Source organism: Labeo rohita, chromosome 9 (assembly GCF_022985175.1).
Source record: "Labeo rohita strain BAU-BD-2019 chromosome 9, IGBB_LRoh.1.0, whole genome shotgun sequence".
NCBI classification, from domain to species: domain Eukaryota; kingdom Metazoa; phylum Chordata; class Actinopteri; order Cypriniformes; family Cyprinidae; genus Labeo; species Labeo rohita.
Window position 1 is genome coordinate 5,681,698 of NC_066877.1, and position 27,839 is coordinate 5,709,536.

Sequence of the window (27,839 nt, forward strand, 5' to 3'; positions counted from 1 at the left end):
AAGCCATTTCTCCAGAGCTCCCTGACAAATCAATGCTATCTCACTCATCCGGCCAGTCTTTCGCTCTCCTACTGAAGCGCTTCCTCCCCTGGTGTTTATCTTCAAGTCCTGAGCATATCATTCTCCGTATAAAAGGCCTATTCACACGCACCAGTGTAAACACTGCGAGCCTGCCAGTGGGCTTCGGTTCAGATATGCAGTCAGCGATGTGTTCTTGTGTACATCCTATTTATATTCTTCAACAAGTTGCCGCACACCGTGGTCTTAACCAGAAAAGACAGTCAAACGCTCCTATTTATTAAGTCAAAGATCTGCTTCTCTCAGCAAAACCATTGAGTGGTTTTGAGTGAGCTCATGACAGATGACTTTGGAAATGTCAGGCAGTGTTTTGAGATATGAGTCACCAGTCTTCCATTGTGTTTTTTATAACCCATAGCATGACTTATGTTTATACAGTAGATATAAAACACAGTTTTTGACTTTTCCTTTCTTCCCGTCTCTGTCAGAAACACGACGCCCAGTTCACAGTGATTCAGCTGGTCGGCATGCTACGTGGCATCGCATCTGGTATGAAGTATCTGTCGGATATGGGTTACGTGCACAGAGATTTGGCCGCTCGCAACATCCTGGTCAACAGCAACCTGGTGTGTAAAGTGTCAGACTTTGGCTTGTCCAGAGTGCTGGAGGACGACCCGGAAGCCGCCTACACCACGAGAGTAAGCCAACACAGACACGAGCCACTGAGATTGGTGATATTTTTTTAATAGTCCATGGAAACTTACAGTCATACAGCAGAGAATTAAAGCTTCAGTATCTGTTAAATGAGGTTGATTAGGTCATAGGAACATAACAGAGGAATTTGAAGGAAAATGCAGAGATTAATTTCATCATTATCATTTTTTTTATTATTATACCTCAGATAAAAAAAAAAATATTTGTTTGTATAGTACTCACAATCACAGTAACAACTATTAACTAATGGAACTAAATGGATTGACAGTTAAAGTCAAAAGTTTACACACACCTTGTAGAATCTGCAAAATGTTAATTATTTTACCAAATTAAGAGGGATCATTTAAAAAGCATGTTATTTTTTATTTAGTACTGACCTGAATAAGATATTTCACATAAAATACATTTACATACAATCCACAAGAGAAAATAATAGTTGAATTTATTTATTTTAAAACTTTTGAACAGAATGGAGATGTGTCCTTTTTTTTTTGCCTAAATATTTTTTTTTTTCATTTAGTACTGCCCTTCAGAAGCTACAGAAGATACTTATATGTTTCCCAGAAAACAAAATAAGTTAAATTTACCCTGTAAATTCAAAAAGTTTTCACCCCCTGGCTATCAATGCATCTCTATTACCATTTAATATATTTTGACCCACTTTATATTAAGTATCTTTAACTACTATGCATTTACATTTAAATTAATCATTTAATACAATGTACTTATTGTGTAAATTTATGTTATTACATTGTAATTATTGTGCTTTTTGTACTTGTATTTTAAAAAAGGCTTTGTGTAGTTGCATATGTTTGTTTGTTTGTTTGTTTGTTTGTTTTTTTGTAGTTACAGATATAATTACACTGTCCACCCCAACCTTAACCAACCCTTAAACCTAACCAAACCCCAAACCTGTTTCTAACCTTAATTTACATAAACTTTTTGTTTTAATGCTTTTTTTTTTTTTTTGGTAAGTACATATAATTTAAAGATGTCCAATATAAAGTGGGACAGTATTTTTGGTTGAAAATACTTTTTTTATGTTAATGTGATGAAAGAAAGACCAGCATTTATTTAAAATAGACATATATATATATAGACAGATAGACAGACATTTTCTTTGTGCACATAACAAACATTCCCACAAGGTTAAGATTTGGGGAAGGAGAAACTGTGTTCACTTAGAACATGTTTTAGTGCTTTATTAGCATGCCTCAAACTAAAAGTTTTCTCTCAGCCATGATTAGACCCAGACACAATCTGTGCTGATTCTGTGGAATAATTTTAAACATGGTAAAATGTGTCAAGCAGAGTTGAGAGAACTCTTTTAGTAGCTGAAAACATCAGAATGACACGCATGGGACAAGGCATCTGTAAAACTTTGTGAATGACGGGGCTTCCCAATTCTGCAGAAGCCTGGAGAGCAAATTCCATATGGGCCAGACCATGGTTGTCACTGTCTCCTCAGAGCCAGCAAGTCTGATCTTCATCCCCTGGGATTAATAACCATATTCCTCACTCTCAATTCTAAGAGCAGCATCCATTATCAGTACAGATAACTAATGCATAAATACACTTAGAGTCGGGCATAAATACACAGCATGTGAGGGTTTAAGAGATATTGCTGCTTAAATTACTAATACAAGTGTCACCTAACATAAGTGTTACACTGATATATGGCATATGCTGGAGAGGGGACGTCCAACATGCTATTAGTTAGATAAACCCAAATTTGTTGGATTTTACTTGTGCCTGACAGCCAGCATAAATGTGTGTTTTCACCGTTACAACCAGACCCCCCACCACATCATTGTGCGGCTGCGAGAACCTCGAATCCACAAGAATGCTGGCAACCTTCGCCTTCCCCTTCTATTAGACCCAAAGGATACATTGTGTCACATTTTACATTCATTAGCAGCGATCTTGCAGGGACTGTTTGTACGCGCTCAATGGGGAGGCCCGCGCACAAGTGGGTTTATTTTTTAAAGGCCTTGTGTTTGGAGAATGTGGGGTAGGAATTGTGTGACTTGGCCAGGTTGCTGGTTGGCTTTGGCTCTGCCCTGTTCTCTCTCAGTCTACCTCCTTCATGAAGGTTGAGTGTAGAGTTACCCCAGCAGCCGAGCTGGGTAAATACAACGCTGATCCTCAGAGAGAGAGAGAGAGGACCTGAGCACATGAAACAAGCCCAGCCAGCTGTCAGAGATGAGGACAGGATCGATGAAGGTGGTGGCATACCACAAACCAAGAGCAAAGATAGAATAGGTGGAGGAACTGGACCACTTGTAGAAAAAATGAATTGAAAATCACAACATTCAATATGGTGGTTTTAGGAAGTGCTACCTTTTAGTTAAAAGAGACAAATGACTCTCTGAGTTGTTCTCATGCCTGTAAGGGATAGTTCAACCACTCTGTCATCTGTTACTCACCTGCATGTGGTTCCAAACCCATTTTTTGTTCATCTTTAAAACACACATTAAGATATTTGTAATAAAACCTGAGAAATTTCTGTCCCTTTATTGAAAGTCTATGTAACCAGAACTTTGATGCTTATTCATATATAGACACTGATTAATGCACATACAGTTGAAGTCAAAGGTTTACATACACCTTGTAGAATCTGCAAAATGTTAATTATTTTACCAAAATAAGAGGGATCATACAAAATGCATGTTATTTTAAATTTCATTTATTTATTTATTTTTACCACTGACCTGAATAAGATATTTCCACAAGAGAAAATAACAGTTGAATTTATAAAAATGACCCAGTTCAAAAGTTTACATACGCTTGATTCTTAATACTGTGTTGTTACCTGAATGATCTGTTTAGTTTAATGTTCATGAGTCCCTTGTTTGTCCTGAACAGTTAAACTGCCTGCTGTTCTTCAGAAAAATCCTTCAAGTCCCACAAATTCTTTGTTTTTTCAGCATTTTTATGTATTTGAACCCTTTCCAACAACGACTGTATTATTTTGAAGTCTTTTCACACTGAGGACAACTGAGGGACTCATATGCAACTATTACAGAAAGTTCAAACACTAACTGATGCTCCAGAAGGAAACATAATGCATTAAGAGCCAGGGGGTGAAAACTTTTGGAATTTGAAGATCAGGGTAAATTTAACTTATTTTGTCTTCTGGGAAACATGTAAGTATCTTCTGGAGTTTCTGAAGGGCAGTATTTAAAAAAAAAAAAAATATTTAGGCAAAACAAGACAAAATGTACACATCTTTATTCTGTTCAAAAGTTTTCACCCCCTGGGTCTTTTGACTTTAACTGTACATATATACAAAAACGTTTTTGTTGTTGATTTGTTAATGTGAAGAACATTTTAAAAACCTAAAATACTCTTTTCCACTCTAAATATAATTCTGTGGAATGGAAAGATTCCATAGATGTTGAAGGCTCTTCATTGAACCATAGATGCCAATAAAGAATAGCGTAGAGCTCATCAAATATTTTAAACAGAAACTCAACTGTACTTACTTCATGTGCGGTCTTTTCTTTGCCGTTTATAATTTGCTCATAATGCCATATGAAGGGGTCCTGCATAGATCAAGGGTCCCTTACACTGGTAGTGCAGCTGGAGGTTGTGTTTAAATCACATTAGCACTGGTGCTATACAATCAATTTCACTAACACAAACAAATCCTAATGGCATCATAGCGTTCATTTCAAACTTTGAATTTCATTCATTAGATGCATGGCCCTCTCAGAAATCCCCCCTTCACCCTCTCTGACACCTTACATATGGCCTGTTTTAAACGCCAATGCATACAGATTATATGATTTGGCATATGAACGTGAGAGTACATGTTTGTTATTCAACTAACAGTAGAAATGTGTTTGGATAATGTCACAGATGGCAAAATGTTTCCTTGACAGATGGATTTTGTATGATTACAGGGTGGCAAGATTCCGATCCGATGGACCGCGCCAGAGGCCATCGCCTATCGCAAGTTCACTTCGGCCAGTGACGTATGGAGCTATGGGATTGTGTTGTGGGAGGTCATGTCATATGGAGAAAGACCTTATTGGGAGATGTCCAATCAGGACGTAAGTAGAGCGGCTGTCAGAGCAATCCAGCGTCTTTCCTGCCAAAATAAATTAGCGTGACATATGTTCGATGTTCGACTTGATTTGAAGAGTCTTTGAATATGGACCTTTTGTATTCCACAGGAGGAAAAATTTACATCCTTAACACAGAACATGTGCATTCCACTGTGCTGTTTTTCCATTGATTTTATACAGTATGCAAACATGCGCTTTTGCTTTGAAAACTGCCAGTGGGATTTTTGGAATTTTAAAGTTTTTGAAAACTTATTTTAACTTAAACACTGTGTTTTCATACTGCTACACCATGTGCGAGACACTGCGAAAGATGCGCAGTGTCCATCTAGCATGCGTTTACACAGAAAAGCAATAGAAAAATAGTGCAGTGGAATGGAAAAACACATTTTGTGTGAACAACCCCTAAGAGTTTGAAACAACATGGGAGTGAACTGTCCATTCTGGGCAAACAATTGAAATACATTGGCAAGATTTTCCATGATCAACCAGCTACCAATTTAGTCTTACATGGGTAGACCATTCATGAAGCTCTTAATGAAAAATGGTAGCTATCTTCACAAACACAAAATGAGCACCCGACGGTGAAAGTGTGCTTTTAAATTCACAGGCCAAGAGAAACTATTATTCTGTAGGCCTTACAGAACGATAAGACCAAGAGCCATGTGTGGAATTGTGGTAAATGTGTAGTGGTTTGTTATGAAATCTTGTTGTGTTGACACTGTTGTTAGTTCTTTAGCTTTGACCCTAAACAGTGGCCTCATTGCTGCAGTTCAGTAACTTCACCCTGAGCAAATAAGGCCCTGAGAGTTTATTTGAACTGGTTTTATGGCAGCGCTGATGATCGAGTGATGAAAAGCAAAAGGGAGTTACAGTTCTGGAGCACTTATGAGGCAACTGATTTTGTGTTGTTGCATGAACGGAAGTGCTTTATTTTTGTTTCATCCTACTGGATGGTGACAGTTGGGAAGCTAGGAAGAAATATGTCCCGAGAAGCTCAAAGGACAGGAAATTGAAGAAAATAGTTTGGAAAATTGCCTCATCTTTAAAGGAATACTACAGTATAATATTTTGACAGAATTCACTCACCCATATCATTTATTGTATCGTTTATTCTGTGAAACACAAAATGAGATATTAAGGTGCGGTCACAATTACCATTACCTGCCAGTTTTCACAAGCAAAAGTTAGTCATTTCAGCTGAATAAATGAGTGGGAGTGAAAATTTCCCCATTTCGCAATAGGTTCAAGTTGAAAACTGCTTGGTTTGAAAGTGACCTTTGTGTGAGTTGTGGTTCATTCAATGGACAATGAATCTTTTTTGCCCTCAAAACATTGCTAATGTGACTGCACCTTCAGACAGAATAACAGAACTTCAGCTTGACTGTGTTTCTCATGTGCTTCAGGTGATAAAAGCAGTGGATGAGGGTTATCGTCTCCCCCCACCCATGGAATGCCCTGCCACGCTCTACCAGCTGATGCTAGACTGCTGGCAGAAGGACCGAAACAACCGACCGAAATTCGAGCAGATTGTCAGCATCCTGGACAAGCTCATCCGCAACCCCAGCAGTCTCAAAATCACAGCCAGCACCACATCCAGGTACGTCACCCATGAGGGCTGGCTCTGGACCGAGCCCTAGTTATATGTTCAGATCCCAAATTGCCTTCTGCTCCACCTCTGCTTCATGTCACGTTCAGATCATCTTCTCATGCTCCCTAATGAGAGGAAGTGCATCTCTCTTCCTCCTGAAATCTTAATTTGTATCTTCCCCTCAGGTCTAGATTCATCACACACTCCTACAGCTGGTCACATACTGTACAGTTAAGACTGAGATGTACATGAGGTTATTTTTTCTAGACAAAATCTGTTTATTTTTGGAGCCAGTTTGCAGAAACAGTTCTCAGTCAGACAGGCAGTGTTTGTGATAAACATTTGCTGACATCCTGTTTCTCCAGAATCCAGGATGTAGTACTAATGTTATTCAACGTATTATACACAACGTGGTCAAAAGTTAACACCCCCGTCTGGTTAACGGGTTTGGCGAGACCGCTTGATTTCAGTGAAATATTACTCATGACTTTCTAGATTTGTGTACTTTGTGGTAACAGTCTGGGAAAGGTTCTTTTCCTGTTCCAGCATCACAGTAACCATGTGTGAGGTCTGTTTTGAAATTATTTGACACTTTCTGTTGTGGAAGAACTTGACTGTCTTTGAGATGAATTGAACTGGTGACTGTGCGGCACTAGTATCGGTTCCTCACTCTATGCACTTTTGACCATATTGTTTATTTGTATGATAAGGGTTTTACTCATCCTGATGTTACCAGACAGCACATTCATCTTCTACAGGGAGTCTGCGACCCCCAGGAAGTATCTGCCGGCACTTCACGGTGCCGGGCAATTAATATTTAATCTCAAATTAACTTTTTACCGGGAAAAAAATCTCTATCCTACTCTATTTTCCTCCAATAAGACTCAATATGTTAGGGGGGTTAGTCCGGTATGAGTTGCCCCATGTGGTGTAGACGTAAGTGGTACAACCAGTAGCTGTATTATTATGAAGTATGCAACAGTGACTAATGGTTTCTTAAGAAAGTGAAAATGGGTCCCAGGGAGTTAGCATGTAATTTCCCTGATTGGCTTTTAACATGGCCGATTGGGGTCCAGCACTGGGCCCAGGTGATTTATGGCTCTCAGGGCGAGACACACTCTGCTTTTCCGCTGCCGCCGGTCTGCAGCCACAGCTGCGTCCAAGCCCTTGCACCTCATTTATCTACATGCCCTGCATGCTAATGGGGCGGCACTCCAGCCATTCTCATGGACGGGACTCTAGGTCTAAAGGCCAGACCCGGAGAGATGGCGTGCAGATGCTCGGAAGTAAAATGTCGGCACTCTCAGGATGAGAGTAGGTGCGCGATCCCAGAGCCTCCTCACAGCGAGAGATGCATTCTTGTCCGTGACGAAGCTACCCAGATGTTTCTCCGTGAGGAACGTCCTCCCTCCTTTCCATCCCTAGAGAACTCTAAAAACATGATACTAAGCAGCCTCGGTTATTTAGAGGTCACTACACCAGAGGGGAGAGAGGAAAGCAAAAGAAAAGAGAGGGAACCAGCAGAGAGGCCGAGTGTTTGCCTCTTCTCTTCCTCTCCCTCTGGCCTGTTGTGCTCCTGTCAACTGACGCCTCAGATCTCTCACGCCAGCAGCTGATGCGGTCAAATGCAGTGTGTATACACCAGAGTTTAAGCCATCACTTCTATACCCAACAACAAAGATTTTTCTCCATGTCAACTTTCTTTTTTACCTTGTGAGTTTTGATAAGGATGCAGCTGCACATTTCAACAAACAAAAGAGGACTGGACATCTTGTGGTTTCCATCTCTGCTTTTTCCTTCCTATGTTGAGCTTTATCATGACAAATACAAATTGTTTATCATATTACCACATTGCACATGCATATAATTTAAGTAGGCATATGAGTCAGCTAAGTGTAATTAATCTTATTTTTTTTCTGCAGTTAACATGGTAATAAATGTGTCATTTTTAATGACAGTACACTAAACAGTAGGCCCACTGGTAATTATTAAGTTTTGCAATTTGTGTGGGTGACAATTATAGCATAAATTCATGCTATATAAAACAATTCAGTTTGAACATTAAATAGCTCTGGAAATACAAATATATACAAAATTAAATATATAAAAAAATATAAATTTTTCATTATTTTTTAATATTTTCTTTTTTTTATTAATGTACCTCATTTAATGTACTAATGTACACAGTTATTTAGTACAATTAGAGAGTTTTTTTTGTTTGTTTTGCTTTGGTGTTTTCTTTTGTTTAGTTTTTTTTTTTTTGCTTTGTTTTGTGTTTGTTTTTTGTTTTATTTTGTTTTGCATTTTTTATGTTCTGCTTTGTGATTATGTTTTGTCAAATGATTTTTGTTTGTTTGTTTGTTTTTGGTATAGTACTTGTACCACATTTTGCGGACATAATTGGTTTTGATAGGCCTTTTTTATTAATTAATGTATTTATTTAATGCATTTATTTATTTATTTTTAGTACATTTAAGTTTTTTTGTTTGACTTTGTTGTCATTTTAATTTAGTTTTCTTTTGCTTTGTTTTTTGGGGGGGTTGTTTAATTTGCTTTGTAGGTTTTTTGTTTGTTTGTTTTTTTCTGTTTAATTTTGTTTTTTTAATTTAAATTTTGTTTTAGTCCTTTTTTAAATGAATTTATTTATTGTTATTTAGTACAGTTAAAGAGAGTTTTGTTTGTTTGTTTTGCTTCTTTGTTTTGTTTTGTTTAATTGAGTTTTCTTTTGCTTTGCTTTGTTTTGTGTTTATTGTTTTGTGTTTTGGTTATGTTCTGCTTTGTGATTTTGTTTTGTTGAGTGATTTATTTAATTTTATTTTATTTTATTTTAGGTTTGGTACTTGCTGTACCGTTAAAACTAAATTTAAACTAGAATGCGAAATTAGATACCACTTTTCCCCCAGTTTGAAATAACTGGCTTTAATAGTTCTTTTTTGTTTTTTGTTTGTTTGTTTTTTGTTTTGTTTTTGTTTTGTTTTTGTTATTGAATGTATTTATTTATTTATTTATTTATTTATTTTATTTTATTTTTTTATTTTTTTGTTTAGTACAAGTATGAGGTTTTTGTTTGTTTGCTTTATGTTTTTGGTTTTGTTTTGTTTTGTTTTGTTTTGTTTTGTTTTGTTTTGTTTTGTTTTGTTTTGTTTTGTTTTGTTTTGCTTTGCTTTTCTTTGCATTGCTTTCCTTTGCGTTTTTTGTTATATTCTGCTTGTGATTTTGTTTTGTCGAATGTACAAAACAAAGTTTGGTACTTGCTATACCTTTAAGACTGAATGTAAACTTGCATGTAAAATTAGATACAGAATTGCTGTGCACACAGTTACAAGCTGCAGGTCTGATGTTAAATCCATTTTAATCTTTGTTGTTCCTTCTTTAAATAAGTCATTTTTACAAAGCTGCATCGCATTTAGAAATGTTTGCAAAACAACTGATGCATAAATGTGCCGCTCAAACTGTGAAGGTCAAAATAAAACAATCAAAGACATTGTTCAAAATAAACTTCAGCCGCTCTTTCCTGACATTAGAAAAGGATTTCTAAAGATCCTGAGTGCATCGGTGCAGTACATGCAGACAGCTCTATTCAATGAGCTGTGTCAGCACTTACTGATCCTCTTTGCCAAGTAACTTGGATCCATTCAGCATTCTTTTCCAGTCAACTCAGCGTACATTATTCTTTTATTTTCATCACACAGCAATGGAACACTGGGAACATGTGGATCTGAGTGGACTTCCTGCTATCTTAATTTGTTTATTTACATGAATATAAATAGCAGTCCCCAAAGGGATTGTAATCCCATTTCCGTATGTTCCCCTGGTTCTAATCAGGTGCTATTGGACCTGAATTGTGGATTTCAGATGCTTTGACATTCTCACTTATATTTATAACATAAATGTTGTATCTAGCATGCCAGTAAGTTGTTTGTCAGGAACTGCAGAGGCTTGAAATGAAGACTTCAGAATATCAATAGCTTCAAGAACTACCTAAACATCTTGCTATAATATACAGTATAGCTGTAATTTTATAGAATTTATATACGTATTAAGATGAATTTTAAACTATCTGTATTTTAAGAGTCACGTATGGATTACATTTTGTATGCAATGAATTATTAATTCAGGTTTTAAAAAATTATTTTGTAAAGTTTTTAGAGGACATCCAAATGTGATTGCATTATAAAATGTAAATTTTTTGCCCATAAAAGGATTAAATATGAAAATTACCATACTGTATTTGCCAGTAACATGCTACAGATTTGTTCATACTGTTTTGTGTAGGTTTATAAAGGCTTTGGTTAATGAGTCAGCCTTTTACCCAATAAACAATGGAAACTAGTATTGGAATGTGAACAATGGGAAGTCATCAGAAACAGAGATGTCTCTGTATTCGAATAAACATTCCTAAATGTATTGCTTTCTTCCTGGGGAATGCTTGCCATAACACAGATGGAGAGAATCAGTCCCACTTCTCTGCAGGTATTTCCGTATGGAGACCTTGGAGGCAAGCTTGCATATCGGGTTTGAAGGCCTTTGTGTTTAGCCTTAGCTTGCACTTTTATAAGCTTGTTTTCGCCATGAATGACATTTGTCAAACGTGATGGGAATTGCAGACGACCACAGCTTCAGTGTTGTATTTTTTCAGCGTCAGTGACTTAGAGGAACGGGCATGGAGTGTGTTCTCATAAAACGCTGTTGTGTATTAGTTCTACAAACGAATACTGCAAATGAAAGTTACTTGTGTTTCACTTCAGTTGCACGAATAAATACTTTAATACTTTTTTTGTTTCTTCCCAGACCGGTTAATCTGCTTCTGGACAGGACCAGCACTGACATCACTTCCTTTCACACAATGGGTGATTGGCTGGAGAGCGCCAGGACGTTGCCCTGTAAAGATGCATTCAGTGGGGTCGGCTACAGCTCCTGTGATACACTGGCCAAAACCTCAGCAGAGTAAGAGCCTTTCACACTATACAAGCCTTCAGCTTTCCTTTTATATATATATATATATATATATATATATATATAAAATCTACACTACTGGTCAAAAGTTTGGAATAATTACTTTTTTTTTTATGTTTTCAAAAGAAGTCTCTTATATGGAAGCCTGTTTCCGCCACTTTTTTAAAAAATAAAAAAATAAAAAGGTTATACAACATTTTATTTTACGACTTTTTTTCTTAGAATTGCATGATACAAAATCAAAATCTGACTTTTTTCTTCGAATTGAGATATAAACTCACAATTATGAGTTATAAAATCAGATTTGCGAAATACAAACTTGCAATTATAAAGTCAGAATTGCAAGACAAAATCTCACAATTCTGACTTTTTGACAGAATTGTGAGATATAAACTCACGATTACAGGTTACAAAGTCCAATTTTGAGGGAAAAAATATGTTTTTCTTAGAATTGCAAGTTTATATTTCACAATTCTGACTTAATAACTTACAATGACGTGAAAAAATTGAGAAACAATTGCGAAATACAAACTCACAAAAAAAGTCAGAATTGTGAGTTTATTTCTCAGAATTGCGAGTTTATATCTCGCAATTCTGACTTTATAATTCACATTTGCAAGTTTATATATCACAATTCTAAGTCAGAATTGTGAGATAAAAAGTCACAATTATCTTTTTTATTTTTTATTCAGTGGCAGAAACAGGCTTCCACACTCTTACTCCCATTAATGCTGCATTTGCATTTATTTGATTAAAAATACAGTTAAATCTGTAATACTGTCAAATGTTTATTACATTTAAAAATAGCTGTTTGTATATTATTATATATTATAGCATAATTTCTCCAGTTTTCAGTGTCACATGATCCTTCAGAAATCATTCTTATATTATGATTTGTGCTCAAAATAATTTCTTCTTATTATCAGGCTTTGCTGCTTATTATTTTTGTGAAAATCATATTTTTAAGGATCCTTTCATGAATGAAAAATTCAAAAGAAAAAGCAATTATCTAAATCAGAAATTTCTTTACATTATGTTTTTACATTTAATCAATTCAAAGGATCCTTGCTGAATAAAAAAAAAAAAATTTTTAATTAAGTACATTTTTAAATAAATTATTCATTTAAAACAGTTATTTTAAATTGTAATAATATTTCACAATACCACTGTTTTTACTGTATTTTTTTTATCAAATATATGCAACCTTAGTGTGCATTCTTTCAACAGTATAAAAAAAAATAATAATTATTCCAAACTTTTGAATGGTAGCGTATTTGTATGAACAATTGTACAAACATACTTTTGTTTATACCTCGTATATCATCAGCTTTGAACGAACAGTCAATCATGAAAATTTCAAAATGTGTAATTTTCTCATTTTTCAAAAGGATTTTTTTTTATCATCAGTCCTGATGTGTTCAAAAGCACTTTATTTGGTTTGAGAGGCTAAAAGTAAGGGGTTGTCTCTTTTTTTGGTCATTCGTCTATTATCGTGCTGATTCCCTGTGCTGAAGGGTAACGTTCTGTACTTTTAGGTCCAAAGGAAAATTAAAGAGATATATTTCAAAACTGTTGGCATGAGACAGTTTAAAACTGATGCAGAAGACAATGACAAATTTATTTACAGATCAGTTTCCAGTAAATGAAGCCTGGCTTTGGTTAATCATTTAAAGGTGGCCATTACATTTGTTATTAATCTCCAGTGACAGTGCTTTAGTAATGTTTTCTTCTATTGTAATCCAATAAATGGAAGAAGAAGAAAAAACACTCTCACCAAAAATAAAAGTGCTGTCCTCCCATAATCCTCAGTCTTGGAAGCGATCTAAAGGGTTGAGTTGGGCACATTCCCCCGAGTCAAACGAATTTTTAATAATACAGACCCTATTCTGCTCTACTCTGTGGATCTGCATTTATGGGAAATGCTTTGTAGATGCTGATTAGGAACCTTGCCGTGCCTGGTTAGCATCTCCTGAGACCACTTTTCGATTCAAATGACGAGGTATTTGACAGTGTAAATAATTTGACATCATAACTTCAGAATGATCAAAGGGCCGGCCCGAGAACAGTGGCAGTGCTGTGCGGCATGCTACTCTCAGGACTAAACATCTAAACACTCAGCAGTCTGTAATTAAGGTTGCTTGTGGTTATATTTTGTTCAGATGTCAGCGTAAATAATCACATGCAAATAGCAGCCCTCATGCATGACCCAGATTGGGTTATTTAACATGCAGCGCAGTGTTTGGCCTTCTGTAGTGAGTGGACACCACTGCTCTTTGGCTGACACAGAATTAAAATAATATCTTTGTGAATTTGAAGAAAAAATATGTTGATTTACATACCTGAACTGCTGAAAAGACCAGGATCATCATTATATGTTGAGTTTTGGATGCTGTTTAACCATAGTCAGCCGCACTAACTTTTACTACCTTAACAAGCTTCACTATTGAGAGCATGCAAGATTAATCAGCTATCAACTAAGCCACCATCAACCCATCACTAACCAGCCATAGCCAAACAACACCAGAATAAACCAGTACCAAATCTGTCCTAGACAGCATGAATTATACCAGCATTAAACAACATAAACAAGCACCAAAGTAGAATACAACAACATTAACCACCACCAACCAGTACTAACCATCGCCAACACTAACAAACATAAAAACCACAAAATGACCTACAGTCAACATAGACCAGCACGGGAATTTATTTTGGTCTTTTCAGCAGGTCTGCACCCATTTGAAAGCCCTAGACAAATCATTGATCATAAAGACTGACGTCTGCACCCAAAAATTGCTTCATAAAATTGTTTAAACTTAAATAAGCCATGTAAGCTATTGCCGTTTAATGGGTCTACCAGGAATATGAAGAATCGCAAGAGAGAGATCATTATTGATGATTCAATCACGTATCACTGTACCTTGGTCGCGTGCCTCTGTTTTTTTGTAGTTGATGAGGCTGTAGTAAGTTTACCAGATGTTTGGCCTCCTATTGCAATTTCATGGTAAATTGTGCAGAACGTTAGGCTCTTTAATCTATCATTGAAGGTTTTACCTTATTTAGCACGAGTTGCATTAGATCGTAGACAAATCTGAATTCATACAGCAGGCGGCGTGCAATGGCTAGACCTTCTTGTGTGTTTTTTAAGTTATTTCTGGCAAAATAAACATTTAGTTTGATAAATGGTTGTTTATAGGACTCAAATGACACATTTTTGTCATATTTTGAAGTAAATATGTTGTAAATTGTCACTTAAAACAGCTCTGGTGTATACTTTCACTGTACTTTTATGCACTTATCAGATACACAAATGTAGACTTAAAGGAATAGTTAAATTAATTCTGTCATTAATTATTCACACTCATGACGTTCCAAACCCGTAAGATCTTTGTTCGTCGTCGGAACACAAATTAAGATATTTTTGATGAAATCCGAGAGCTTTCTGACCTTGCATAGACAGCAAGGCAACTTAAATGTTCCGAAGCCCAGAAACGTAGTAAGGACATCGTGAAAATAGTCAGTGGTTCAACCGTAAATTTACAAAGCTACAAGAATACTTTGTGTGCAAATAAAACAACTTTATTGAACAACTGACCCTTCGCAAACAGCTTGATTGACAGGCGATTTGACCAGTCATAACGCCGAATCCGCCATTCTGTCCAACAAACAAATCATACAATAGAATAGATTAATTTCGGTGGACTTAAACTTGAAAAATTGTGTGTTGACGTCTTTCCGCGATTTAAATAAAATACGTTCTGATGTTCAATCATGTTTTTTTTTTCATGCTTTGAGAAGAAAAGAAGATTGGTTCACGCATCATTGATCTAATAAGGCAATACAATGATTTGACGTGACACATTAAAGAGCCACAGAACCGATATTTATTGTTTGAATTTCTTAAAAATGACAACATTTTAAAGCTTAGACCTTGTTTCATACCTGAAGTAATATGTCTGTCTGCATGTAGTCAGTTTCCTCTTTGCTCCACAATGTATTTTTCACTGTGTGAGAACATGATGTGTAGTGTGACAGCGCCATTGTTTGTCAGACAGAGCAACTAACTAAGGAGGGTGGGTTTTTGCAAAGGGTCAGTTCTCCTGCAAGTCATGTCCTCCACCATTATCGAGTACCACAACGCATGAAGAATCGTTGAAGTCATTATTTTTGTTTTCTTTGCGCACAAAAAGAATTCTTGTAACTTCACAAAATTACGGTTGAACCACTGGACTGTTTTACCAATGTCCTTACTACCTTTCTGGGTCTTGAACGTGTCAGTTGCATTGCTGTCTATGCAGGGTCAGAAAGCTCTTGGATCTCATCAAATATATCTTAATTTGTGTTCTGAGGATGAACAAAGTTCTTACAGGTTTGAAACAACATGAAGGTGAGTAGCTCATGAAAGAATTTTTGGGTGAACTATCCCTTTAAGTATACTTGGTTCGTACAAAGTCAAAGTATATTTGGCCCATACTTGTGACTAATCTTTATTGTTTAGCATTGTAAGTATGCTATGCTTGTAGTTGCGTTTACTCTTTTGATAGATTGACCTATTAAATATTTTCTTTCACACATATTGGCTTCTTTTAGGGTATTCTAGCATATGTTTTACATTCTGATGAACTTACATATTCAAGTTTATGATATTCAGGTCTCTGAAAGAAAACTTTAAGTATACTGTAAGTATAAAAACTATTAAACTTGACTGAGTGAATACATTAGAGTGTACTTTTATAAACTAAAAAGTGAACTAGACATACAGTATGTAGCTAGTAAACTAATAGTATACCTAGTTCACAGAATAGTTACAAAAGAAAGGAAAAACATACTAGTTGTCTACTACTGTTAGTGTTAATAAGTGTAAACTACAGTATAAAATAAAAGTCAAACCAAATTAGTCCAAAAGGTATTTAAATAGCACACTTACAAGTAGGTATGTGCCCAATGACGTGTACTACGGAATCCCTAAAGGGAATAAATACGAGATGGGAGGAAAAATCTATTTAAGTGCCTTCTCTTGCTGTTATGTCTAGGTAATTATACTGTATATAAATTGTGCGCATCAGGGAGCCGTTATTAATATGCGAGACATTGAAATCACTTTTGAATGCACGCTGAAGTTTGAAATGTTTGTCAATGGTGTTCAGGATCTGCAGATCATTCGCCTTCATCCTATCAGTCGTCTCTCCTTACTCTGATAATGTGGTTAGTTAAGTTTTATGTAAATAATGTAACAGGCTGTCGCTAGCAAGAGGCTAATCAGAGGCTAATCTCCATACAACGTGTTATCGTTTTCCTGACACTTGCAAGTATGCAACAAGTACGTTGATTTTAGTATGCTTACTACTTAAACTATATTCGTAAAACATTTTCTTAAGTTTGCTTAAATGAACCTTAAGTATACTTCTTTTTTTGTAAAGGATTTTTAAAAAGAAAACGATTTGACCAAACTAGTTTACATGTCTGTTTTCTTAAGCAACAAGATGGCTTACAGCTGTTATAATGCTAGAGCAGTTACTTCTTGATTTCAGCTGTTTGCAATCAAACTGTATCCTAGCATTTTAATTAGCATTACAGACAACATGCCTCTCTAGGGAGTCACAGAATTTGTTAAATCTGGTTTAGTGATGCTTGAATTTGACTCTGTGTAGTAGATCAAACAACACCGAAATGTTGCAGGCCTGTCTTGATTGACATTGTGAGCATTTGTTTGGCTGATGTCAGTGCATTAGCAGTGCGTTGACGATAAACAGCCTGTGTGTCAGTCGATCTAAAGCTGTATTCTGCCCATAGAATCTGTCTGGCTGAAGTCAGACCAGCAGCCACGTGCCCTGAGTGGGAGCCGTCCATGGGAATTACAACACTTTAAAGCTTATAGACTGGATGGTGGGTTCTAATCATAGCTTTTCTATTGCCGACTGCTCCCTCGAGCTCTTGCTTGCGCTCATGTCCACTTCAGGACTAAATCGCTGCTGCATCGTCTAGAAGTGTTTCTAACAGAACTCGTGCCTGAGGTGTGCATTGATTAACCTAGATTGTAATTTCAATTTGCTTGCACTAATATGCTATAATGATGTTCACTGCACAGCTTTTGCATCCCTTGATCTGACAATACTAAGGAAAATGATTTTTGTTGTTGTTGTTGTTGTTGTTGTTGTTGTTTTGCAAAAGCTCCTGTACTTGAGTTGTATATTAAAGTGGTTTGCCATATTTTCGCAATGTACAGTTAGATCTAATGGGAAAAATGTGACATAATGTAAGTTTTTTGTAAAACCTAAAATGCGTTGTACAAATCGCTGCAGTTTCCAGGTGAAGTGTCTATTGAATTTAATTTTATTTTATACAGATGAAGCTTTTAATAAGGCTAAACAAATCTAGCATGCCATCAAATAATATTCTACTGACTTAAATACCACATACAGGAATAATTTTTCGAATTAAATGTGACCCTGGACCACAAAACCAGTCTTAACTAACATGGGTATATTTGTAGCAAAAGCCAAAAATACATACAAAAATATGTATGGGTCAAAATTATTTCCTATATATCAAAACTTAATTTTTGATTAGTAATATGCGTTGCTAAGAACTTCATTTGGATAACTTTAAAGGTGATTTTCTCAATATTTCGATTTTTTTTTTGCACACTCAGATTCCAGATTTTCAAATAGTTGTATCTTCGCCAAATGCTGTCATATCCTAACATCAATCGAAAGCTTATTAATATTCAGCTTTCAGATGATGCACAAATCTCATTTGCAAAAAAATTGACCCTTATGAGTGGTGTTGTGGTCCAGGGTCCCTAATATAAGTGTAAACCTAAAATTCAACTAAAGAAGAGACCACTACAGTACATTTTCCAATGCATTCAAACCAGTAATAATGCATTTAGGACATTCTGTCCATTTGTCAAGCATTGTATGACCTAAAATAGATATACAGCAAACATTTAGACAGTAGGTGCAAAATTAAAAATTTAAAAAAAACTTTTGCCTGTCCTGCTAACATTTCCACTGGCCTGGCACAAGTACTCTGAACTGCTAATTTTACAACATATTTTTATATTATTATTATTATGTGACATACACTATAAAAAAAAAAAAAAAAAAAAAAGTTGTTTCAACTTTTAAACTTTTAAAATTTTCAGTTTACTCAACTCAGATATCCACGTTTCCAGTCATGTTGACTAAACTTAAAATTTTAAGGCAGCACAAACAGTTTTTTTTAAAGTTGTTGTTTTTTTTGTTTGTTTGTTTGGTTGGTTTTTTTACAGTGTATTGAAAGTTTTAAAAAATAGGCAACAACAATATTAATTGTACATCCAAACCTGTTAGGTTAGTTAGATATTTTGAAGAAATTAATACATATTTCTCTATTATTTTATTTGTATTAAACTGAAAGGCATTTAAAATGCAACAAAAGTTTCGGTTTCAAATAAATGTTGTTCTTCTGAACTTTCTATTTATCAAAGAATCCTGAAAAAGAAAAAAAAAAAGTCTGGTTTCCACTAAAGTATTAAGCAGCACAATGTTTCCAGCGTTGATGATAATAATTAAAGTTTCCTGAGCAGCAAATCAGCATATTAGAATGATTTCTGAAGGATCATGTGACACTGAAGACTAGAAATAATGGTGCTGAAAATTCAGCATTGCAACACAGGAATAAATTGCTTTTTACAATATATTCAAATAGAAAAACAGTTATTTTAAACTGTAATATTATTTCACAATATTACTGATTTTGTTGTATTTTTGATCAAATGCATGCAGGCTTGATGAGCATTATTCTTACCAAGACCAAATGTGAACAATAACATCTTGTGAAGCATTGCAACTATTTGAACAGAACAAATTTAGACCCATTATTCCCTCATAAACTTGCCGCAGTAGAAGTAAACAGCTTCCTTAGCACCGTGCTGCTCATTTCACCTGTGAACTACAGCGACAGCACCTGCAGCGACGCATTTTACGCCGTGCAAAACGCATGTAGAGTCACACTTTTCCTATGAGACCGAGTCGGATATGTGCACACGGGATGAACTCATCCATATGGTAAGTCTGGAGAGTCTATCCACAATTGTAAATAATGCAAGCTTCTGTCAGCTGTTGCATGGATCTCATTAAATGAAAAATGTCGTACTTTTTCCCTGCGGGGAAACCCTGACAGCGCTGTTCCTTTTCAAATTACAGTAGAAATAACCAGCTCAGAAAATGAAGCAGCTACTCCAATTTCTCATCACAGGAAGCTGTAAATCAGCCCAGTTTTTAAGTTATAACACAAAGTCTGTCACGAGTCCAGCTCGTCAGCTTATTGTATGCATATGGCAGCGTGGTGTCCTCCCGGAATACTTCGTCCTACATGACTGACACATGCGGTCTGAGGCAGAGCGCCGCTGCGGGCTTGTCATTAATGTCACCGTATGTCAAACTGTGAGCGCTATATTACCCTTCCTCACTGTCTTTCTCTGCTCTCTGACACGCAGGGACTTCAAGAAAGTCGGTGTGACGATCGTTGGACCTCAGAAGAAGATCGTGAGCAGCCTAACAACACTTGAAACACACTCAAAGAACGGTCCAGTTCCTGTGTAAAATTAAAAACGAGCGACGGAAACGAAAGACACCTTTACGAGATTGATGCTGCTTTGGCTTTAAACAGACAGGAAATAGGTATTAAATGAAGAGAGGAAGTGGAACTACAATTCTTGAACACATGTGCGAAGCAGAACAACCTTCCTGGAGAAAGATCACGTCTTCCTGGGCACAAGGTGCAAAGACGATGAGCGCGTCTCCCAGCGATTGACATGTTGCCTTATCGGCGAGAGAGAGGCGGATTAGGAGTCTGCGGTCACGCTGCATGGCTCCTCCTAGAGGACGGAAGCCGGTCCGATCCGAACGGATTCTTCACGTGTGGCGGGGGAGCATTAAAAAGCCTTCAGGAAAAACTTTGCAAAAGCATCCATCTTCCTTTTGGAAGGTAGCACTTCAGAGAGGCAATAGCTTGCGCCCCAGAGTTTTGGTGGTTTGTAGAAAAGCCCCCTTTAATTCTTCTGATGGAGAAGTACAGCTGGTTACTGTTAGAGCAATCCGGTGATGCTTGTTAGGATCTGACACGTTCGGCTATATATTTGATAATAAACCGTTAATCTGCAAGTGCAGAGAGCCATTCTTCAGAATCAGGGATGGAGTCGAAGAGTCCTTGGGTAAACTTGCCATTTTAAAGGTTTATTTAATGTAGCCCATGACATATGTTTGTTTGTACCACTGTGTTCGGATGATATATGAATTCATTATCAAATAAAAAACAGTACACTATAAATAAAAAAAAGAAACTGTTTACTAGAATCAGTAACAGTCTGTAAATCATAATGCATCACATGAGAAAACCTGACAGACTAGAGTGCTGATGTGTTTTTGTAGGCCAACCCAGAAGTTACTATCACCCTGATTCCCTCAACAAAAAGCCGATATGACTTTCCCATTGGTTTTTGGATTATTGCAGAAAAAAGGCACATTATGTTCATCATTATGTTCTTCAGAAGTCAAAAGCTCTCTGAAGCTTTCTCTGAAAGTTTGAGTAAAAGAGAGAAGCTTAAAGGGAACCCTGGATATTAAGACTTGTATGGTTTTATATAACATAAATAATGTTTCTTACTGAAATGTAGTATGAAACTAATGAAAGATTTACGTTATTTAAAAAATCCACATCGTTTTATACATATTTTGGACTACTGGGGGTCGGCGAGTTACTGGCGCTACCTGTCGCTATTACCGCAACACAACTCGGAAAACAAAATACTGATACGATGCCGCATTTTGCGGCTTTTGGTTGTAATTTTCAGTTGAGAGAAGCGATGTAGATCTTCCTAGCAATGAGAAGAGGAGAAAAGAGTTGGAAGATGCTTGTTGACTAATAAAACTTCCTAAAGACCAGCGTCTTTGTTCTCTCCACTTCAGCCCTGATGCCTTTGAGGCTTTTAGTAGACCACAGCTACCGAAAGAGCTTACAAACGGCAGAGACAAGAAACGCTAGATGCCATCCTAGCAGGATGTAAACATGCTGAAGGAGTTTCTCAGGATGGATTTCACTCAATATCCGGGGGCATTTAGACTCTTTGTGGGGAAAAATTAATGGTGCAGCATTTGGTTTAAGTCTACGCTTATATCCATCACTTCCTGTAAGCCCTTTCAGAAGCTGTGGTCATTGTATCAGTTTGTTTTCCAAATTGTGTAGCAAGTAGCACCAGTAGCTCACCAAGTGCAACCATTTCAAAAATAATGGCACCCCCCCATAGTCTAAAATATATAAAACAATGTTTTTTTTTTTAAATAACGCAAGTCTTTCACGCGTTTTCTACTACATATTTCATTAAAAGACATTACGTTATATATTGAGCCATACAAGTCTTAATACCTGTAGGGTTTCCTTTAAAACACACAAACAAGGGATTATTACTGATATTTTTTATAATGTAGAATATGAAAATGTGAAAATATCTTGTGCCTGTGTTCACCACAGGCCTTATTTAAGGCGTTTAACCAAAAGCTCATTCAAAAAGTCCAATAACAATGGAACCAGAAGTGCTAAAATGCAAACTTGTTACTGGGTTTTGGCCTACAAATTTATATCAACCCTGCAATACTCTATACCAGTGTGATTTTCTGTCTCAGATATAATGTATATGAGGTACATGGGCTATGAACGAAATAAAACACTAGCTTACATACTGAACACTCACCTTGGTTAATTCAGCAACATCCAAATATCATCTTGAAAATAAATCTGGTTGTTTAGCATCTTTAATCCAATTATGTGCAAAATTCATACTGAAATCATGAGGTATGACTCACTCCGCCTCAGAAACGGCTTTTTTTTTCGTTCGTTCCCACAGATCCTCTCCATTCCAATCACCTGATTACATTCTGGCACCACCTACACCACATTTTACAATCCAAATCAGTTCCCAATTGATTAAACAAAGTTCCACCCTACCTCTTTTCTTATTGAATATACTGGAAATCTGATTAAGTCATGATTGTCAGTTCACGTTGAATTTAACATTTGGCAACCAATCAAATAATGAGTCAAGAAAGAGAATTAAATAACACATGATTTTTTTTTTTTTTTTTTTTTTTTTCTTCTAAACCAGTTAAAGCAATAGTTCATCCAAAAATGAACATGTGGTCATCATTTACTCACCGTCATGTCATTCCACACCTGTATGGCTTTATTTCCTACATGTGACCCTGGACCACAAAACCAGTAATAAGGGTAAATTTTTTGAAATTGAGATTTATACATCATAAATCATACATCATAAATAAGCTTTCCATTGATGTTTGGTTTGTTAGGACAGAACAATATTTGGCCAAGACGCAACCATTTAGAAATCTGGAATCTGAGGGTGCAAAAAAAAATAAAAAATCAACATATTGAGAAAATTCTCTTTAAAATTGTCCAGATTAAGTTTTTAGTAATGCATAGTACTAATCAAAAATTTCAAAAGTTTTGATGTATTTACGATAGGAAATTTACAAAATATTTTCATAGAACATGATCTTAACATCCTAATATTTGCCATAAAAGAAAAACATATAATTTTGACACATACAATGTATTTTTGGCTATTGCTACAAATATACCCGTGCCACTTGTTTTTGTTGTTCAGGGTCACATATCGCCCCTCAGCCGATTTCATTGGTCAAGAAAAGTTCAGACATTTCAGGCAGTAACTGCTGTTGACAAGACCAATGAAATCCACAGAGTTTGCGCTGAACTGGTTTGTGAAAAAACTCAAATTTCACAACTACTTCCAGTATTTAATTATGCTGGAAATGGACGATCAAATTAAGCGTGTTGATTTGTGGGATACAGTATTGTGTGCAGATCTATTGAATATTCCACATTTTGCCAATAGTAGGTCATCTACATTGTAAAAAAACAAAAAACACAATTTGTTGAGTCAACTTAAAATAATTTGTTACCCTACTGCCTTAAAATTCAGTCAACTCAAAAAAGTTTAGTCAACTTGAAATGTTAAGTTGTACTAAGTAACAACTTAGATATTTGTGTTTGTTAAACTTAACAGATGGGTAAGTAACCCAGCTGCCTTAAAATTTGAAGTTGAATCAACTCAAATATCTAAGTTGTCACTTAGTATAATTTAACATTTCAAGTTGAATAAACTTTTTTTTGAGTTGACTGAACCTAAAATTTTAAGGCAGCCAGGTAACAAATTATTCTAAGTTGATTGTTGTTTACAGTGTAGATAGTCAATTTGCATACTGTGCGCAGTATATACAATAGTTATATTATAATATATAATAGTTACAATATTGTATACTTCAGGAATATTAAGAGTAGTATGGTAATGTGCTATTCTGAACATTACCATATTTTCTCTGCTTTCCTGTAAGATCAGGACTACAAAATCTTCCAGAAGTTTGATGTGGAGGGTTAATTTGAGAGGACAGCTGCTTTCTGATTTCACGGCCCACAGTCTTCAAAATACAAGGTTCTTCATTCATCATTTTGAGACTGAATATGGGCTTTTGAACATTTGCAAGTCATTATCCAAATATTTTCTTAAGGCATCCTGATCATAAAATGAAAAAAGAGCACTAGTGGTGCACAAAATGACGATCTGACCATGTACTGCACTACCTTATGAAGGAACAGTCCATTTTTTCCTCTACGTCTCTTTCATTCTGCCTGTAAATGTTGCTTTTTCCCTGCTGTTAGCATGTACATATGTGAACCGGACCTGTGATGATAGCAGTGGTGACTCTCTAGAGGTACTATCATTTACCTGGCCATCCCTTTGTACAAATGTCTGTATGTATGTATAAAAGAATGAACAAAATATCTGTGCAACCTTTACAAAACTCATTTGTATGATATTTTATGTTATTTTGTATTATATTTGTTTTACGTAAAAACAATTATAATGACTTATTATTTATTTCTTAACAACAAACCACCATACACAGTGCAGATTTTTTTTTTTTTTTCGTAGCATTCAGTAAGTTATGACATGGCTATGTTTCGACCCTATCAGTGTTTTTATATTTTACTTTGTTGAAGATGATGTTTTAAAGAGCAATACTGTTTTGCGTCCTGTTCCCCTTCTTTAGATTGACGTGTGTGTATGTGTGTGAGTGTGTAGATGGCCTTGTCTACTAATGTAAAATGATTTGTAGTGGAAACATTTATATTTTTATAATAAACATTCTCAAAATATTTTCTAAAGAATGAATGCTAAGAAGAAAGTGTCTCGCTTTGGTGTTTCTTTTGCACGCACACACAAACACACACAACCTTTCTGAAAAAACATACATTATTAATAATAAAATTAAGATACTTAATTTATTTACTTGAAATTCATTAAGAAAAAGGTGAAGCTCTGGAAAGTTTTTGAAACAGATTTTTGAAAGGAACAGGATGTTAAAAAAAGATATGTAAAAGATGTATTTAGTATATTAATTTAAATTCATTTCCACAAAATAAAATAAAATTTTAAAATGAAGTAATTTTAATTCATTTTTTAATTCGATTTTTTTTTTTTTTTTTACATTTTAATGACTAGATACAAACCAAAAAAAAAGAAGTAGTAAAGTTTTTAAAAAATAAATACAATAAATAGATTAATTTGTGCAAGAGCTTTATCAACACCTTAAAAGTGTGAATATCAGCAGTCTGTTTCAGGGCTCTCAGCAGGTGTGAAGGAGGACGCTCACAGGCAGCCTGATCTGGGTCACAGATTCTGCTAGGCTCAGATAAGACTGAAACACACTATTATGTTTAGGCCTCAGGGAGCCCCACATGGCTGCTCTTTAGACGCTGCTCTGGACACATGCACTATACAGTGGGTGGCTAATAGATTTATTAAGGTCATCTCTGTGGTGCATGGACCGTAAATGAACACCTGCTGATGCACCACCCACCTTGGACAAACAACTACTATAGGGTCAGTGATAAATAAGGATGCCTGAGATGATGAATAAGAGAAAAGAAAATCTAGTTCTAAAAAACATAATCTTTATTTTGAAGTTGGTTTCACACAAAATGATGATAATGAGCATAAAATGTCAAATGGTGTAACATAAAATATATACACTCCCATTTGAGAGTGACCGTAATATGGAAGCCCGTTTCTGGGGCAGCCGTGGCCTAATGGTTAGGGAGTCGGACTTGTAACCCGAAGGTTGCGGGTTCAAGTCTCAGGTGTTTCTCTCCACCCTCAATACCATGACTGAGGTGAGACCCTTGAGCAAGGCAGTGATCCCCCAACTGCTTCCCGGGCGCTGCAGCATTGGCTGCCCACTGCTCCGGGTGTGTGTTCACAGTGTGTGTGTGCGTGTTTGTTCACTACTCGCTGTGTGTGTGCACTTTTTTGCAGAGCGCAAACTCCGAGTATGGGTCACCATACTTGGCCACATGTCATGTCCTTTCCTTTTCCTTTCCTACAGAGAGAATGGAAAAGTTAAATCTGACATTTTATGTCACAACTTTTTTTTTTTTTTACTTTTTTCTGTGCAACAGCAGGATTATTCTGCAATTCTGCATTAATATCTCACAATTCTGTTTATATCTCACAATTCTGCATTTATATCTTGCAATTCTGCGTTTATATCTCGCAATTCTGTTTATATCTCAAAATTCTCTTTATATCTTGCAATTCTGCATTTTTATCTCACAATTTAGTTAATATCGCAACTTTGCATTTATATCTCGCAATTTTGTTTATATCTTGCAAATGTTTATATCTCATAATTCTGCGTTTATATCTGAAAATTCAGCTTTGATCACAGGAATAAGTTACATTTTAAAATGTTCAAATAGAAAACTGTTCTTAAACAGTTCTAAAAAGTTCTATTACTTTTTATATTTTTTGATCAAATAAATGTCGCAGAGTAAGAGACTTCTAAACATGAAAAAATCATACAGACCCTAAACTTTAGAATAGTTATAAATGAAACTGACATTAACTGAATTAATAACTTGCCACATTCATTTTAAAATAGATATTATAACGTTTCTACTTTTCTCATTTTAACACAATTCTGCGTTAATATCTCGCAATTCTGTTTCTGTCTCACAATTTTGTTTATATCTCACAATTCAGTCACACTCACAATACACTGTAAAAAACAATTTTGTTGAGTCAACTTAAAATAATTTGTAACCTGGCTGCCTTAAAATTTTAAGTTCAGTCAACTCAAAAAAAAAGTTTATTCAACTTGAAATGTTAAATTATACTAAGTGACAACTTAGATATTTGAGTTGAATCAACTTAAAATTTTAAGGCAGCTGGGTTACTTATCCATCTGTTAAGTTTAGCAAACACAAATATCTAAGTTGTTACTTAGTACAACTTAACATTTCAAGTTGACTGAACTTATTTTAATTGACTGAACTTAAAATTTTAAGGCAGTAGGGTAACAAATTATTTTAAGCTGACTCAACAAATTGAGTTTTTTTATTTTTTACAGTGTACCTAATCAGTGATGATGTCTTTTGATAATAATGTTCTTTGCTCACTTTCTGTTGCTGCTTTTTGAATAACTAAAGAAATGTAAGCATTATAATTAGTAACTTACAATGTTTTTATTCAGTTGTTGTCATGTTAAATTAAGCATATAGCGTTAGTTCTGGCAGGTCACGTGAGTCAAGCTCGCATCAGCTGACTCTCAGCTGATCACATCTACCTATGGGAATACGACTCCTATCATGACATTCCTATATAAGCTCTATTCAGTATTATTCGGCAGCTTGTCGCTTGCTCAGGAGCAAAACACCCTTATCCATCCCCAGCTCCTCCTTTTGCCACTGTCAGGACTTAGCTTCTGATATTCCTCATTGAATCAGACTCCTTTTATCTGAATAATGTCTTACACTTAAATATCATTAAGTACATTAATGATATCTGCTTGTTCTGTTCTGTTACCCTGGGGGTTATTATTGCGGCTCTCCCTGCTCATTCATGGCATGCTGCATGGATGGGCAGGGAGTTTTTTGCCCAGAACAGAACCATCCCGCCAAACCAACTGTATGCTAATTGTCTATCATTTTGACGACAGTGGTCCTGACAGAAATACAAAATAAGTCATATTAAAAACATTAGGCTGCTTTTAGCCTTATGCTGGAGCTGGTTTCAGGCAATGAAACTTAGTATGTAAATAATTAAATAAATTAACATGATAATATCATGTATCGGCAATCTCGCAGGCTGACGATAGGACCTAACACTACTGTAGCGTCAACTATACCTTAATATGTCTGTGACTGTAACGGAGCAGACGAAACTTGCTGCTTTGGTAAGGGGCGTGGCAGTACTGAATCACCATCTAAGCTGTTTGCCAATCACAACGAACTGGGACAGCTAACCAATCACAACACATTTTTTTGGAAGGCAGGCCTTCATCAAACCCAGAACTAATCGAGCCATTTGTGCCAGGCTGGGGAGAAATGTATTATATAATGTATCTATATTAATG

General features: G+C 35.8%; 1 protein-coding gene across 2 annotated transcripts in view; it reads left to right on the plus strand.

Moving 5' to 3' along the window:
- epha3 (eph receptor A3) overlaps positions 1-24,599 on the plus strand; it is a 159,886-nt gene extending 135,287 nt beyond the window's left edge. The window contains exons 13-18 of one of the 2 annotated variants that reach the window (XM_051119278.1): positions 507-716; positions 4,638-4,787; positions 6,206-6,399; positions 11,182-11,337; positions 17,140-17,232; positions 19,829-24,599. In XM_051119278.1, coding sequence (XP_050975235.1) covers positions 507-716; positions 4,638-4,787; positions 6,206-6,399; positions 11,182-11,337; positions 17,140-17,215 — 786 coding nt within the window. In that variant the 3' untranslated portion in view covers positions 17,216-17,232; positions 19,829-24,599. The remainder of the gene's footprint in view (positions 1-506; positions 717-4,637; positions 4,788-6,205; positions 6,400-11,181; positions 11,338-17,139; positions 17,233-19,828) is intronic. The other variant, XM_051119277.1, reaches the window with a different exon arrangement.
- The last annotated feature ends 3,240 nt before the right edge of the window (positions 24,600-27,839 follow it).